Source organism: Ammodytes marinus, assembly GCF_949987685.1.
Source record: "Ammodytes marinus genome assembly, chromosome: 9".
NCBI classification, from domain to species: Eukaryota; Metazoa; Chordata; class Actinopteri; order Uranoscopiformes; family Ammodytidae; genus Ammodytes; species Ammodytes marinus.
Window position 1 is genome coordinate 10,769,357 of NC_137213.1, and position 18,246 is coordinate 10,787,602.

Sequence of the window (18,246 nt, forward strand, 5' to 3'; positions counted from 1 at the left end):
TTATCAATATAACACACTTTATAAGCCTGTCCTCCACGCTCCAATGTTGACTCTAAAGTTACACATGAGCAGTTACTTTAAGTACAGTGTTCTGATATTCGTACATGTAATATGTATGTTTAATTGTAGTGTCACATTAGTGTGGAAACTTTGGGCATTGAGTTTCACACAAAGATGTCTGCTTTGAATCTACCGTCAAAGCCTCTTTTTTTTCAGTATCAGATCACCAATGATACAACCTGCCCGCATATGATTTTAGAACCATTTGTACAAATACAAACTTCAGTTTCTCAAGCAGACTCTATATTTGCAGGTCTACAAGAGGGGATAAACAACAACAGACTTTGAAATGATTTCTGAACATCGTTTCACAAACTCAAGAAAGTCTTATCAATCATTATTCGAGTCTATTCGTCTGAACCATTTCCATTTTGAAAATCTCCTGGGTAAAGACAATCCACTAAAGTGCCTCAAATGTAATATGCTAATGAAATATGGGTTTCTTTGGGACCCCTGCTGACAAATTAGATCAGTGTTATTAAGGAGGAAAAAGGTTTAACTCACTGTCTTCTCCCGGACAGGGCATCCCAGGTTTCTCTGGTATACATGGGAACACTGGAAAGCAAAAAAAATAAAAAAAATCAATAAAGAAAGTAGTAACAGTCGCATGTAAAGTGCATTTCATTTAGGCGAGTCTGACAGCATTCATGAGACGTGTCTGTGAGCTGCAGAACACATTTTAATTGCTCCCGTCACAATGTCAGTTAACCCATTGATGACGGCTGCTGCGCGATGCCACATTGGCTCTCCTGCCTGATGCTGCGTCGCGCAGCATTATTACTTTATCTAATTTTCATGGCATTCCCAGCATAGAATGCACCGTCATTGGTTCAAATACACGAGGTGGGTTTTGTTGATTTTTTTAAGACCACGTGACCACCCAAAAGTTGTGTGGTTTGCCGAAAATCACATCAATCAAAAAAAATAAAAATAAAAAAATAAAACAAAATAATAAAAAAAATACGGCAGCTATGTCGGCGACAGAACAGTTAGTGGCGTTTGGTGCGCAGAATCAAGGTCTACAATAGACTACTGACGAAAATCACACAACACATTGCATCTATTTATTAAGAATATTTAATAATTTTCTAATTCATCTAATTTTGACGATTTTTAGAAATATTTGTTGGTTTGTAAGCGCTAAGGGAGCATGTTTAAATAAAACCTGTGAACCTTACCTTTTAAATGTATTTTATTTCATGTTTCTATGTGCTACACAGGCTTAGATATTAAGGTTTTGGTAGACTTGACAATTCGTACTATTTTTTCAGAAAACCCTCAGGCATTAAGGACATGCATCCTAGATTGCCATAGTCATCAATGGGTTAAGACAACGTGCAGCAAACCTGTCACCTTGAGCAAGTCATTATTCATTCCACTCAAGTTGCTTTTCTGATGGTACTAGCATGTTTGTTTGTACACACAATATGAGGAAATGGGGAAAAGATCCTGTAGAAGCCAAACAACATTATTTTCAGAGAGAGATGTATCATGGTAGAGCTGGGGCAGTGTGTGGATCAGAGGCTAGGCGTGTGCTACAGCCAACAAGCTTGTTAACGAGCAGACCCCCTCCCCCCACCGTCACGATGTCATCCACTGTACTCTTGACCCCTCACCTCCGATTTGATTAAAACTTTACATTCACCGCGCCCTGCCATGCCTTTCCTCTCTAACCCCCCCTAGGGCGACATGCTTATACACACACACAGACCCTGTCAATCAAATGGCCCATATCACTCCACGTACATATATGTGTCTGTGTTAGCCCTGACCTTCCGGAAATTCATGAAGTTGTACAACCACAGTTTGTCAAGACGGCTAAGCTCAGACAGGGCTAACTAAGACCGCAGGGCTCAAAGACAGACGTCAACAGCGGAAGTAATGTTGTTTTCACGGGTCAGTGCGGCAGTGACCGTATGTTTTTTTGATGCTTGTTTTGTTGTGTACACTACAGAAGCTCCTCGCCGTCTGTATTTATATTTAGAAATACACAGAAAGACGGAAGGAAGGAATAAAAGCAAGCGGCAAAAGTTCCGTCATCGAACCGAGAGATATTAAATTTGTGGTAAACCAAATCTGAATATGTAATTAACTTAAATAGAAAAAGAAATCAGACAAATTAACAGTTCCAGACTTCAAGTTAATCAAATGGAAATGTACCTAATCTGTATTTTGCATGATTGTTTGGAATAGGTCCACTAATGAGGCCTTTTTTCTGGTGTCCCTTTTAACTGGGGGTAGATCATTATCAACGCTGCACTGCTAAACTGATCCTTGATTGACGAGTGCTAACGAGCAGTAGATGTTATATATCGGTGCGAGGGATCATGTGTAGGTTATGACTCACTGACTGAATGACAATTCTAGCTGTGTTTTAATTGCAAAAAAGATTCTTCAGTTCCTGGGCTTGGGGGAGATTCCTGACACTTATACTTGTTATTTCATCATGGCAGCTCAACACGACATGAGGTGATACTGATGATAATTGGAAAAAGTGAAAAGTGAATTCTGTAGGTTTCACATAAGGGTATAATAAGATAAAGGTATTAGGGCGATTTTCGCATATTTCGGAATTATCGGCATCGGCCGTTTTTTGCCGATTTTTTTTTTTTTTTTCAAGCAATCATATGTGAAATGTATTGCTGCCCTGGAGGTAGCCTAATTGAATAGCATTAATGCTATAGCCTATTTACAGCAGCAGCAGGTGTGTTGTAATTCATTGGATTAGTTTACACTTGACAGTTCCCACTGCAACCAATTGCAGAGGCATTGGTCATCGCTTGACAGTTAATAATAATAATAATAATTGATAGAATGTATATGGTGCTTTTTTGGAGGTCATTCAAAGACACTTTACATCATAGAGAATCATACAAAAAGAAAACAAAATACAGAAAAATTTTAAATAAGGTTTGAAGTGGAGTCAGGTGTGTCATTATGCTTCCTTAAAGAGGTGAGTTTTGAGTTGACTTTTTTTTTTTTTTTTTTAAGATATTTTTTGGGCATTTTTATGCTTATTGATAGTGTAGAGACAGAGTTTAAAATGGGGCAGAGAGGGGAGTGACATGCAGAGAACGACCGCGGGCTGGAATCGAACCCGGGTCCGCTGCTGGCCGAGGCCCATGGGGGGGACGCCCTACCAACTGAGCTAAGGGCGCCCCTGAGTTGACTTTTGAATGAGTTTATTGAGTCTGAGATGCTGATGTTTGGGGGGAGGGAGTTCCAGAGGGTTGGGTGCAGTAAGATAAAATGCATAATGTCTGAATTTAGACATATTTGTTACACTTTATTTTTTTTAGACAATGCGTATTGCAATAAAGAAAAAGTTTCTGTACATATTTTCAACAGTAAAAAGGTATATATATATTTAAGGGTTAAAGAAATTTTTTTTTTCAATATATATTTTGGGGATTATTATTATTATTATTTTTTTTTTTTTTTAAATCGGCCGATTTAATCGTAATTTTTCTCTGAAAATAATCAGCATCGGCACTCCAAAATCAATATCGGTCGGGCCCTAAAAGGTATATATAGACCTTCAACTAAAACAATGTGAAATATCACTTGGATTCGAGTTCAAATAATTAGACATTTTGAACTGTATTTTGCATGATTACTTCTTATATTAGCAGAGGAGACTAACCACTTGTACTAAAAGGCAGTTATCTACTAAACAGTTAAGATTTGTTCTGGCCAAAGCAGCCTGTGGTGATGCTCATCTCGTGTTGATTGTGTAGCTCAATAACAATAAATCGTACTGATCAGAGCACTTGGTATGAATCAACATCTTACTGGACAGGAGAAAACATTGCTAGTTAAACGGTTGGGGCGGCAGTGGCGAAGTGGGCAGGGAGGTCGCCTCTGGAGTGCAGGGTCGGAGGTTCGATCCCCCGTCTACCCGCAACATGTCGAAGTGTCCCTGGGCAAGACACTGAACCCCACATTGCTCCCGATGGTTCAGAGAGCGCCTTGCATGGCAGCTACTGCCATCGGTGTATGAGTGTGTGTATGAATGGGTGAATGATGTGGTCAGAAATGTAAAGCGCTTTGGGGCTGAGAAAATCGGCTAAAAAGCGCTATATAAGTCCAGTCCATTTACCATTTAAACCTTCCATTACATGATGTTTTAGAAGCAGTGAGGGCTCACCGTGGATAATGAGCTCAGAGTCTTTGTTGATTTCGTAGAGACGCAGGGCTTCTTCCAGCTCCAGCTGTGATGACACGGTGCAGGGGTCACCTGGTGGCACAGCAGGGACCGCATGTTATTCAGCACGTTAAAATACACACACACACACACACACACACACACACAGAAGAAGCAGATCAGAAAAAGGGTTTTTACATCCCAACCCTGTTTCTTTGCCAGCTACATTTACTTAAATTAATCTACAATATATAATACCACTGCAGCCTGTAGACACAAGTTTTCTTTTTTAATGTAAGTAAGAGGTGAGGACAGGCTCTATAGAGAGTTTCTTCTTACTGTGTGAGTGGCTGAATGTGTGATTTTCCCCACTGTTAAGTTGTGGAGTTCAGTTTTAAATCAGACTGTGTTCAATCAGCTTGTTTGTGAGTAATCCGAAACTGTTTTGATACACATGAAATGGTTTCATGGTCATTTTTTAAGCAAAAATGCAATAGTCAGCTTCTAAAGATGTGAGTGAACTAAATAAAATAGACAACTGAAGACATAAACCTGGATATTTATAGACACAACCATTATTCAATTATTGAGAAATCTGTATTTAAAAAATAAACTAATTCATTAGCTACAGCCCTAGATACAAGGGCACACTGCTACAGGTAAATAAATAAAACAATTCTAGATTTAATCATTGTTGCGTTTTAGTTTTTTTAAGTTCACAGTTTTAAAATGGTCTACAGTATTTTATCACTTTTCTGCATTTCGTCTTTGTATTATCAGGTTTGAATCTTTCACATGTTAATGTGTGAAAACCCTGTTTTATTACGATAAGGGGAACCGGGTCTCTCCTTTGACATTTAAAGGATTGGGCATGTGCAGAAAATCGACAACAGCCAGGTTACTTCTAAAAGCACAGAACAATAAGACAAGTGTTTAACAAAGGAGAGACAATTTCCAGGTCCCAGAGCTAAAGGTCTGTGCGTGTAAAAGAGAGTGTGTGAGTGTGTGAGGGTGTGTGTGTGTGTGTGTGTGTGTGTGTGTGTGTGTGTGTGTGTGTGTGTGTGTGTGTGTGTGTGTGTGTGTGTGTGTTAACACAGACTGAGTCAGTCGATGTTGACATTTTAAATACTTATACTAATTGTACGGGCGTATTTTTTCCAGCAATCAAGTCAATAATCAAAATACCCCTCTGACGCAAAGCTAATTATTTCCTTATCGTTAACAGATAAGAGTCAGGTGTCGTCATGACAAACTCAGAGAGCCATAGTGAGGCAGTGAACTCTTCCTATTGCTGAACTGAACTGATCTAATCAAAACTACAAACTGCTCCGTTTATAAATAGCTGGAGAACAGAAACTCTGACACACAGAGTGGATATGTATTTATGGTGAAAAGGGCTGCAGGTTAAACAGGCAGCTATAGTGGGTGGACTGAAGCAGCCATCATCTGATGTTCATTAACGTCATCCGTCTTCTATCAAATAAAAATAAACGAAGATTCCTGGTGAGTGACAAGTTGAAAGCAGCATAAGTAGACACAGGTCTGAGCTCTGTGAAATATGCTAATTGTCAGAGAAAATCCTTTTGACTTCCAGCTCTAATTGGTGTTATTAGTGGTCTACCTGTGACCGTCATCGTATGTGATTACTGTAATTACAACCGTCTTAAAACACATAGAGATAAGATACAGTGAATGCTGTGTTACTTTTTATAGAAGAAGACGTCACAGATTACGAGACACACTGATGTGTTGGTGTCATTTGGTGACTTAAAACCCGACTTAGAAAAGTATTAATCAATAACAAGTACACTTCCCAATTATGGTGCTGAAGACTTCACATGGCGGAGCTGTGTTATGTGTGTTGTTTTTGTGGATGGGGCCATAGTTAGTTAGCACTAAACACAGCACTTCATTACGACAGTCAAGCAGCTTCACTATCCTAGGAGGGCTAATGACTCGGCTGATTGTATGTGGGTGGTGACCAGCGGGAGACGACGCGAGTGTAACGAGTTTGGGCAGGTTGACCTTATCCCGAGCACAGTGATGTGACGGCTCCATCTTTCCTGTGACACTATTACTGCTGCCTCGCTAACTGGCAGACAACAAGGAATTGGGCTTTTCTTGACTGACTCACAGTCAAAGTGACAAGGCAGTGTGAGTGAATGGCCGTATCAACACATTGAACTGCCGAATGCTGAATGATTTAGCCAGTGGCCTTTAAATTTGTTTAATCTACTTTGATGATGTCATGTGTAAACATGACTTTGTTAATCATGTCAGGTGAATTAAAGATGGAGTCAGCGATTCTGGAGAACGCTTGTTGACAAAATCCCTTTTTGTCAAAATCAAAACAAAGGGTGAACAAAGGGTATGTCAACAAAGGGGCCCCTCGTGGCTAACAGCATGCTCGTTTACAGAGCCTAGGCTGTGTAATAACACAGGATTTTTTTCAGCGCGCACACACACAGTACGTACAGGTAGCGGATTGTGAGGAGATATTCACTGATTTTTACAAAGTGATTTTGAGAACAAGCAACTTTAAAGGTCTGTTCTGCCTCCTCTAGAAGCACAAAGGAGAGAAACCTTAAAGGATGTAGTAGTGAGGGCTCACGGTGATACATTACCTTCCTCGTCGATCCACTTCATGGTGAAGAGTTGGTCGTTGTCCATGGAGCACATGTCCTTCACCTCCCCGTGCAGACCCTCGTATGAGATGGACGGCTCAAAGTGAGTGATCATGATGTCCCTGCACAGGAGACAAATGGGGATTTTATTGGACTTAAGTCATTTCCTGTTACATTCATTCAGTCACAACAGCTCATTAAACCCCCTGTCATTGTGATACATTACACAAACTTGATTCCAACGAGTTCCTTATCAAAAGACACAGATTTGAAATTTGAGAAAAATCGCAACACTGGTATAGACATTTATTGATATCCAAAGCTGAGGTATGGGAAGCAGTATAGAGAGAGACAAAGTCCCTAGTGTAAAATAATAATACAAAAAATACAAAAATAAACTTTTTATAATTTTATATACTTTAAGGCCTGCTCTACTGAGTACCGTCTGAGAGCTGCCTCAGAAAACATAGCAATTTTTCCACAATCTGAACACGTTATTCTTCGATTCATAATTCAATGTGCCTTCACTCAACCGAAGTAGTATTGGAGAATCTGTTTCTTCTGGGAACTTTTTAGTCGAGAATTTGACGCTTATGCCACTGACAGGAAACCAATACTAAGACACTCTCCATTAGGGCTGCACGATATTGCCCAAAATGATTATCACGATTATTTTGGTCAATATTGATATCACGATATTTTACCACGATTATTCAGTAATTGTAGTGAGTAAAATATTTTTATTGGATTGTCACGTAAACATAACAGCGCTTTCATATCCATGTGATCGGCTATGCAATATTACTGATAATGTACATACTGTATATTTGCATAAATATAATAAATATTTACCTGAAGTCAATGCATTTCCACAAAGAAAATATAAATCAAAATATTGCACCAAAACTTTACTCAAAATCAAATCAACAGAGCACTGCTTTAACTTTTCCTTGTGCTACATTTCTGTTGAATAACACATCTTTGTTTCCTCACCTGACCTCATTGCATCTCCTAAAAGCAAAAATATAAAATATTTTACTCCATTCATTGTACCTGCATGATGGATGTGTATAAAACTTGATTTTGAACTAAATAAAATTGTGCCCACAATGTATAACTAAAATAAGTATATTATGAGCTGCGCCCTGTCAAAATAAATCACAACCTATATGGCTCTACTATGTCGGAATTTAATTTGAAAGGACGGAGACGGGAAGTGGCAGGTAACACTCAGCAACACGTTAGTTAAATGTTGCTGCCTCTCATGCCTTTACTCCCAACGCGAGGTTTCATCTTCGCTTCAGGTCGTGTGTACGCTGAGGCACTGACTGTATGGAGTTATTAGCAACCCTGGGAGCTTGTCTAATAACTGGAATAGTCATTGCAAACCCACTAGGTTCTTATGTAATGAAAACGTAGTTCAATACGCCAGCAAATAGGAACGACCAAGGATACGAACTAGCAACGGTGGAATAGTCTACTCGCCCAGCTAGACTGCTTCAGCTGACTGAAGGCTCCGGCTCAGCTGTTAGCCACAGAGCTACTGTTTTGCTAACACAACTCAAGACTCGCACACTGTACAAACAGTAGGCCTAAATGTAATCGGCCAACATGCTTAACCAGAGCTCCATCTAGCTAACAAAGCATTATTCCCCAAAATCTATAACAATTCACGGAGAAAATGACTGCCGAACATTTACATGGCGGGCTGCAGCCTGAAGCAAAACGTACTCACGTCGTCTTGCTGGAGTCCTGTCGGACATTAACCATGACTCCTGTGTTCCCTGCTCTCCTGATACATGCAAAGACGTGTTGAAAAAGTATTCCATTGTTTTCTGAACGAGTAGCCCTGTTTGTGGACGTCTATCCATCAAAACTATGACGTAGGTCCTTAGGTGACCCGTTCGCTATACATTATACTCTTGACAGCGGTCTGTCTGGCTGGATAACAGACCTGGCAAAGTGTCATGTAATAATGGGTTATAAATCCGGTCCCACACAAAAAAAGAGACTAACAAGGGGATGTATGTGATTTCACAAGCGCAGATGTCTGCTCTCGCTCGCGCGATAAGCAGCAGCAGCTTGCTTCTTCGCGCGGCTCTTGGAGTGCTTTCTGTCTATGCGGGCAGAAAATTGTTCACACTTTGGGGGCGGAGCCACTGGACTTTGATTGACAGCTCTCGGGGAACCTGGGGTTGCCAGGTTGGAGCATGAACAGGCACATGATCAGCGAGTGGTTTGGGGAGGGATTGATTTGCTTCGCAGCTGAGCACACATTTAAAATATCGCACATTCATGTACACGTCATCGTGGGAAGCCAATATCGTCATCGCGATGAAAATTCGATATATTGTGCAGCCCTACTCTCCATACACACAACAAACATACTAGTCATATATTGTTATGAAAGCTGTACACAATTCACCAGGGAAGACTCTGAGCTGCCATGCTTGTTTCGTCCCTCACCCTAAATATGTTAAATTAAAAAAACATATTTAAAATGTTTTAACACAGGTGCTAAACTATAAAAAAAAATATGATCATCAGAGGAGAAATGACACCGTTTCATAAATATTAAAAAGTTCCTCAGAGCACCTTTAAATGAATACTAACCGTTAACTTCAGACATGAAGTTAAAAACATTCCCACTCCATAACCCCTTCTGATGCATTCAAGAAAAAGAAAAAAAATTGTGACTTGGGAGAGAAAGAGGTGGGAGAATGTCTTCCCCCCCTCCCAATCAACAATATCTGCTTGGTGTGAGTCAGTCTCACAGTCTGTCACATTTACTGTATGTGAATGTTCATCTGTACAGCATGATTGTGGGTGTGAGAGAGAGGGAGGACAAAACAAGAGCGAGAAAGATGGCAAAAATAGTGAAGGAGAGAGCCCCCTACACACACACACACACACACACACACACACACACACACACACACACACACACACACACACACACACACACACACACACACACACACACACACACACACACACACACACACACACACACACACACACACACACACACACACACACACACACACACACACACACACACACACACACACACACACACACACACACACACACACACACACACACACACACACACACACACACACAATTAATCACTGGCTGCTGTGGTTGTAGTTGTATTGTGACCGCTGTGGTTAAAGCTCACTCTCCACCACTGCAATCCATCAATTCCTGGAAAGCAATCAAAAAAATTTAAAATAAAAACCCCTGAACACTTGGCTTACTGCTCTTAATCAACAAGTACATCACTCTCTGCCTGTTCACCCACACACTGTGGTGAAATGTGGGATAAGGAGCGTAGCCGTGGGTAACCGAGATCAGCTGTCCCTCGTCGTTTCACGCGGCCTTAAGATTAATGAAGCCTTATCCCGACCCTCTGGTCAGCCTCAGCTGTGTTTTACAACCTCAATGATGTGTGTGTGTGTGTGTGTGTGTGTGTGTGTGTGTGTGTGTGTGTGTGTGTGTGTGTGTGTGTGTGTGTGTGTGTGTGTGTGTGTGTGTGTGTGTGTGTGTGTGTGTGTGTGTGTGTGTGTGTGTGTGTGTGTGTGTGTGTGTGGTGGAGGGGAATGGCACACACTGGTTTACAGGTCTACAGGCTACACGATCAGGAGCGCATTGGCGAGACAGAATGGGCAGGCTACCATATTGCAGTTACAGGCGAAGTCTCAAATGTTGGTATTGCGATGACGATAAATATAAAATAAAATATAGATATATTTGGAGCAGCCCTAATGTGTGGTAAAGAGGTAGAATAGAAATGGGATGGCCTTAGAGGATAATGTGTTAAAGTCGTCCCATGTCAGGGAGTGCCCCTCAAGGACAAGGACCTTTTACTGCCATCGTCAAAGACAGACCCAGTTTTTCAGCATCTAGTCGAGAGCTTTACAGCAGGATGATAAAAGCCCAACAACACATAGAGCCGACGACTCGCACTTTCCAAGGACGTCTAGCGTGAGCGTCCAAGGACAGCGCAGAGTGTGTGTGGGGTCACCGAGGGGTCTGTCCTTGCCAGGAGCAAACACACTGACACAAATAACACTACACTGTGATTTATTGCCTGATATTTCAGGATGTATTCACATTAACTGTTGACCGTCTTCGTGAGTAGGGCTCCAGATGGTAGTGGTGAGTAGTAATCATTTATTTCAGTCCATACAACCCATTTTTCACCAGGAAATACACAAACAAACAAATAAATAAAGTAATAAAGTCATTTGATTTCAAAGCAAAGGAAATAATTGAAAAAAATAAAATAACCATTTGGAACGAAAAGGTGTATCATAAAAGTGTTTTTTTTAGACACTACTTTGGTTAACTACAAATACAGTTCAAAACAAAGACACTTTTTTTTTTTAAAGTGAACTACGCATTTTTAATTCCACTTTTACTGATATACACGTTATTTACATTTGTGTACTTGGCCTTGGTTATTATTCATACATGCCTATTCTACTGTCCTTTCATACTAGCTCACCTACACTACCACCTCTGAATACTGTTAGGAAACAAATTATTGTGTGCTTTGTACATTTTCTGTGCTTTCTTTCAATCAACTAGATCACTGAATATAGCTTGCGTTAATAGTGCGTTGGTGGATCGGTAGTAATCCAAGATGGTGCCGCTTCAGCACAGCAGGTATTAAGCTGTCTTGACTTTTTTTATAATCAACCATCAAAAATGAATAAAGCCATCTGAGTGAGAATAAACTGACGTGAAGCTCAGAATGCTCCTGTGCCCTCATTCTCTTTTTCTCCATCCAGCTGGTGTTAATCATTGCCTAGTCACGAGCAGTGGGGGAAATACTGGCTCCGATACTGCAGTCCAACAGTCATATCTCTGGACCCACACAGCAGCCTTACTTCCTCCTAAACACTAGAAAGGTTCCCACACTCTGTGACTGTATTAATGCCAGCCCAGCAGGCCACTTTAACAGCGTCACGTGTAACAGGAGCTGAGCTGTGTTGCGTTCATTAAACACATACAGAGTCTACACTGTGGTTAAAGTTTAGCCACGTCTCCAGTGCCTCCAACAACATCCTCTCAGACACAGATACAAGCTCGGATAATGGACATAGTTACAGGAAGGTGGCCGAGATAAAAAAAAAAAAAGCAATTAAATATATATGTAAAGCAGGAACGCTAAATGATTTTCACAAAGGGATTTTCATTCAATTGAAGATCTTTGTGTTCTGGAGAGAAGGGAATCTCAGAATATTTGTCTATAAAGTTTCACATTTCTAAAATTTAATTTCTAATTGCAAAGAATTACAGGGCTAAAGTGAATATAATGGTTAGCTCCTTATGGTTTTAGAGTTTTTCTATTTTGTAAATATTGTAACAAATTAAATAACTACAGAAGAAAATATTGGTCAATTAAATTACCGTAACTTAAAATCATGCTCAAAGAAAGGGACCTACATGTATGTTAAACAAAGGAGGCAGAACTGAGGGATTCTTCAGGCTGACTAAGGCAGAAGGATTGTTTTAGCTCATCACTGGTGAGTAACTAGGATGAAATGGCATTCCACACAGACCTGGCATTCCTCTACTCTGTGCCGTCCCACACAGCTAAATTAAAAATGGAGGGAGGAGGAGGAGGAGGAGAGAGAGAGAGAGGAGGAAAGAGAGAGAGAGGAGGAGAGGGAGGGGGCTGGCCTGTGCCCCTGACGTCTGAACTGCCGTGAGTGGGACTGTGCAGCCCCATCTGCAGCAGCTTGGAGCCATTCGTCACCGGTGAGCGCTCAAGCAAGGAGAAAGGTCTGGGAGCCTCTCTGGGCTTCCATGAGCAGCTCACACCATCCATCTCTCTGTCAGTGCTGCCACCCCATGGGCCAATGGGCATGCCCCCCGAAACACCTTCACACTAGACACTGTGCACGCGCTAGGCTATCCAGGACTACATGCTGGCACCAACGTACAGTATGCACACCAATACGGATCTCATACAGAAATGCACATTCTGAAGCTGGAAGTTTAAAAACAGCCACATACACCCCCAATTAGGGCTGGGTATTATTGCTTCAAATTCACTATTTAAACAGATCCTGATACCCTGACTTCACTACTGTTTTTTTTTTAGTTATATTTTTTTGAAAGCAATTTGATGAAATCCGTTTGAACAAGTTGAAATTACACATTATGGTTAAAAAAAAATAATTTGAATTTTTCACCTTAGCATTTTCATAAAATAGAAATAAATACAACTTTACATAAGCTGAAATCGAACTAACTGCCTACAGATAAACACAATATGCCCGCTCTCCTGAGCCACTGCAGCTCCAACAAAATATACAGGCAAAATGAACAAACTGTAAACAATACAATAAAACAGTGCAAATAGTTTCCAGTGCAAAATAAAAAGGGAGCAAGTCAGTATGTAAAAAAAAATAAAAAATAAATAAATGATAATGAACCACAAGAAATGTTTCAATAGGCGAGGCAGTCTGGTCAGTGCCAAATAAAAGTATTGAACTTGGATACTCTGCCCTACTCCCAATCCAATGAGAAAAACACCTGCGTGGTCCCACTGCCTCCCCAGCAAGGTCAGGGTGAAACAAACACACAGAATCATGCTGTGGTCTCCAGGCAAAACATCCCTGGAAAGACCCTCGCTCCTCACTCAGACAGAGACACATATACGCCAACAATTAAGCTGTATTACACACAAGGTAACAGCCTATAAATAGACATTACAACTCCTGAAAATCTGGGATGCTCGTTAGCTAGCTACTATCATGAATGACGAGTCGTGTGTTAGCGGATGGGTGGGTGCGGACTGTGTCGCTTTGTGGTTCGGTGCTTCAGGAGCCTTTCAAAGCAAAAGTAAACGGCAGGACAAGGAACACTTCCCATGTTTTAAACAAAGCCCAGCTTCAAAGCACTGATGCAGACGACTGAGTCTTTTAAAAAATAAAGAAGAGCAACTCCCTATCAACAGAGTAGAATGATTAAACTGCCCCGCCAAACTGCTGTGATCCCAGTTTCCTGCCAAACAACATGCTTCACACAGGAATCCTAAAGTTAATCTGGTACACAAGTAGCCTTGTGTTAGTCCGTGTTGGAAACATGACCTTTCGACACACTGGCAGTAGGGCAAAGAAAACAATTCAGGATATTAAATCAATAGTAAAAAATAATCTTTAGTCACAGCCCTACAATCACTGCTATTGTACAGTATCAATGTCTGTAGTCATGTGGTGCATTTGCTTCTCTATTGACCGTCAGTGTGAATGATGAGCCAGTGACAGGCTGAGACTGCTACAGGCTGACACTCGGCTGCTGACACTGATGCTGGCTGACAGCAGACATACAAGTAGGGAAGAATGGACTCACAATTTACTGACAAAATATATAAACCTGAGACACTGTTGCAGAGTAAGGCCATCGAGAGGGTCTGGTGTTATTTGGTTTTATTTGGTTTTTCAGGCTTGAAAAAAAAGGACGAAACACATGATCTAAACTGTCAAACAAATCACTCTGTGGGCTGACTTTATTGATCACCACTTTGAAACCCAGGGATTGTACTAATCAGTGAAATGAGCCCCTGCAGTGTTTGGATGGCAGTTTTTTCAATCAATCGATCGATAAAATCATTAATCACGTGGAGAACAAGGTGGAAAAAAGGGACAATCAAAGAGAAGGAGCAGATCCTGCTGTTTTTGAGGAGCAGAAACCTGATAATTAACGTTTGCTTGAAAATAGACTGAAATAATCGATTACCGAAAATTGTAGCTTTATCTATTAATCAAACTAATTGTTTCATCTGTACTTTTTACTCACTTGTTCACTGTAAATACAGGTGTTCATTGACATTGAGACTTGTGCATATATATTTTTTAAGAAGGTTTTCATAGTACACGTCTTACTCAATTTATAAAAAAAAATAAAAATAAAAAAAGGACAACGATAACAACACTTTTCACATAATGACTTAAATAAAGAGATATGATAGCCGCCCGCCACACAACGAGACCATTTCACTGCATCCGCTCTTTGGCAACATAGCTGAGATTCTTCTGTAGCAGCAGCAGCAACCACCACACAAATACTTGAGATGCCTTGTTCTGTGAGATGACACCTACTAATCTGCACACACACACACGCACACGCACACACACACAGCAAAGCTCCTAGGCGTGTCACACAACGGGTGAGAAACCCAACAGGTCCGACACACACACACACAGGTGACAGGCGCTACCTGTTTTTCAAGTCTTTGCCGGGCTCCAATCAACTGGCTCCATCGACCGGAGGGAGACAGCGGGGCAAAGGGAGCGTCATTAAAAAACAACACAGTGACCAATGATTTTTCCACCGTCACATCCAGGTGCGAAACTCAAACAGCTGACTCAAAGGAATGACATCTCCTCACCCCTACTACACAACACATTATCAGATGGATTATCAAAGACATTGGGTTGTCAATGTCATGTGATCATAATCTACTGTTTGTCTTGTGTCCAAGTGTCTTCCTGCTTTAAATAGTGTCTCCTGTAGCGCCACTCTCACTGGTGGTTAGGGCTTCATTTTGGTTCACGTAAGGAATCACAATGACGGAACTGAATTAATCAAGTAGTTCATTTGTCAATCACTTCACAATTTTGATAATTGATTCATCCGATAACTCATTCAATGAAGCAAAATTGTCACTTTTTGTACTAGTTCCTGCTTTTTTAATGTGAGCCAAGCAGGGAAGCAGACACATTGTATTAAGACATTTCAAGGAGGAATGTTTCATTATTGGATGGGGATAGCACATACTCCAGAATAACAGACGATATTGACAGTTAAGCTCGAGCTCCTACTGCCAGGCAGTTCAACGTAATGAACGTCAACAACAACACTTTACTTGTACTTTTAAACAACACATCTTTAAAACCTAACCGTTTTTAACAGCACAACCTTCAATGCAAATGTAGCACGAGTCCCCCATGCTGTTTTAAAAATGACTTTTCTAATATATTTACTTGATTCTTTGAAATAGATCTCACACTTCTTTTAATAATCTTTTTTTTTTAACTTATTTTTACTATCAACATCAAATGGGTTTTATTGTCATTCTTAATCTCCATTGCATATTGTTTTCATTTCTATTTTTTCTCTATTTTTAAGTGAAGCACTTGGTAGATGTACGTTTTAAATCATAGTAAAGCAGTATGAGCTGCATTTCTTGAATAAAAGGTGCTACAATACAAATACATTGTATCATTATTATTTATTTCCATACTTCAACTGTCACCGTGATAGTATCGAGGTCAATAAGAGAAAATGTGCTGTGCTTTCTATATTTACCTTCAGTATATCACACAGATTGAATCGTTACAAAGAGGTTTTCTATCCAAAACATATGAAATGAATGTGAGTCGGTGTGTAGGCTGTAACAACCAGTGTAAACCTGTGTAACATCATCCATCAGTGACAGATTAGTTAAACTAACATCCAGAAGCTGTGAGCTCAAACTGTGCAGGAATGTAGCTTTTTAGCTCTATCCAGAACTGACTTTAGACTTGACAAGTTCACCATCTAACTGACACGTTTCTTAATTAACACAAATAGCATGCCACCACACAGTGTCACCTGTCTGTCCGTGTCTGTTCAAGTTTACTCCAAACCTGGTACCCAACATTAGCCGTTAGCCCTGCGAGCTAACTGTTAGCCAACTGATTAGCCACCTTTACAAGTCTAGAAAACTGCCACTAGTTGCCTTCTTAAAACGACTCGCGACTTGTTGGGATAACCAACGATTTCTTACCCTTTATAATAAGCTTTCACCCGGACTTGGTGTGAGTTCTCGCCGGGGTGGGACATGGTGCTGTCCCGGAGCGTCGGCATCATGAGCTCCGCCGCGGTCAGTCCGAGTCACCGCCGCCTTCCTGCCTTCCGTCGGTCCTTCTTCGGTTCCTTAGCTGAGCCACACGCCCCGAAACACTTTGTTTATTTAGTCCGTCGACACACCGAGTAAACAGCGAGGCAGGCGATGGTAAGAATTCAGAACCAGCTCTTCTTTAGAATAACAAAAATAACATGTAAAGTATAGAAAAACTTGCGGGCTCCGCCAAACAACTCCCTACTGCAAAGGCCTAACGGTGGACCAGTCCATTGTCGGAATGCAAGGGGTGAGGCTTACACACATACAAACATGTAGGGCCTACATTAACTTCAAAGAAATATAACCTTAGAAACATTTAAGTACACAGCTTCATAGACATTTAAAGTTTAAACATTTAATAAACCGATAGTATGTGGTTTACTTATCAGAAAAGTTAAATAAATAAATCCTTTGGCAGGTTTCGGACTGTACCAACTGAAACTTTTTGTGTGGGTAAGTGTTGCTTTCAGGTTCAGACGTCTAAACTCGGACATCGTAGAAACCCTGAAGACATGTCGCTCATTCAAGTGCTGTGGTTCGGAAACAACTGCTAAATTAGACCAGTAACAAAAGCAAAGGCATTACACTAAAGGCTATATTTTTTTATTAATAGCCAATGTGAGCTACTTTGGGCTGTGTGTTACTAGAAAGTGAAATAATGTGATACAAGCCTGTGATTAATGGAATAAATGAAAGAAGATCAAATAGAAACATAGGCCTCTATTATTATTATTTTACAGGCTACACCAATGGCATTAGCATACCTCTAATCAATCTATTTTATTATATAGGCCTACAGCAACATTGAATACAATTATTGAATCTATCTCTGTTTATGTCAAATATTGCTACTTCTCCATTAGCCTTGGCCAATGAATATGATATCTTTGTATATATGCTGGTAGGCTATGTTTAAACCATGGATTGCTTATTAAATACAGTTAGCAGTCGGCGTTTTCAGATCAAAATTTATTTATTTTCGTTTTTTTTTGTTTAAATTTGTTGTCAATAGAGACAGAGATGGACATGTAGAGAGAGAGACTAGAATGCACTGTGAAACGTTTCAACAACTTTCTGATGATGCAGTTTTCAAACAGAAATGAATGTCTGCAGAGCAATAACCTGGTCTGGAGAAGCCTATGTTTAACAGTCACATTTGCAGGAAAAAGGTTTTGTTTCTGTTGTATAGCCTACAAATATGAAGTGAAAATCATATTATATGCTATTATATTATTAATTTGAGTAATTTCTGCTCATGAGGCTGTGTCTCACTATAGTGAAACTCTCCCTGACGCATCTCTCTGTCTGTGATGTCCTGCCTCGGGGATTCCCCGCACAAAAGCCATTCAAAGCGGATGAAAAGCCACTGAAGCGGGGCGAGCATCACCGGGACCATCCGTGCAATCAGCGCAGCTTCGCCGGCTGTGGAAGGTCCTCCCGCACTGCGAGCGGTGCTGTGTCAACGCTTTTTTTTTATTGCCTTGCTATAGCGTCAGATTATTTATTTTTTA

The 18,246-nt window shown here is 40.5% G+C and overlaps 1 protein-coding gene across 1 annotated transcript in view; it reads right to left on the bottom strand.

Annotated features, from left to right (window-relative positions):
- Nucleotides 1-16,945, bottom strand: part of prkci (protein kinase C, iota) — a 32,025-nt gene extending 15,080 nt beyond the window's left edge. Inside the window, exons 1-4 of the mRNA XM_080033990.1 lie at nucleotides 16,619-16,945; nucleotides 6,829-6,950; nucleotides 4,208-4,297; nucleotides 565-615 (exon numbers count right to left, since the gene is read on the bottom strand). Coding sequence (XP_079890116.1) covers nucleotides 565-615; nucleotides 4,208-4,297; nucleotides 6,829-6,950; nucleotides 16,619-16,701 — 346 coding nt within the window. The 5' untranslated portion in view covers nucleotides 16,702-16,945. The remainder of the gene's footprint in view (nucleotides 1-564; nucleotides 616-4,207; nucleotides 4,298-6,828; nucleotides 6,951-16,618) is intronic.
- Nucleotides 16,946-18,246: the final 1,301 nt, after the last annotated feature.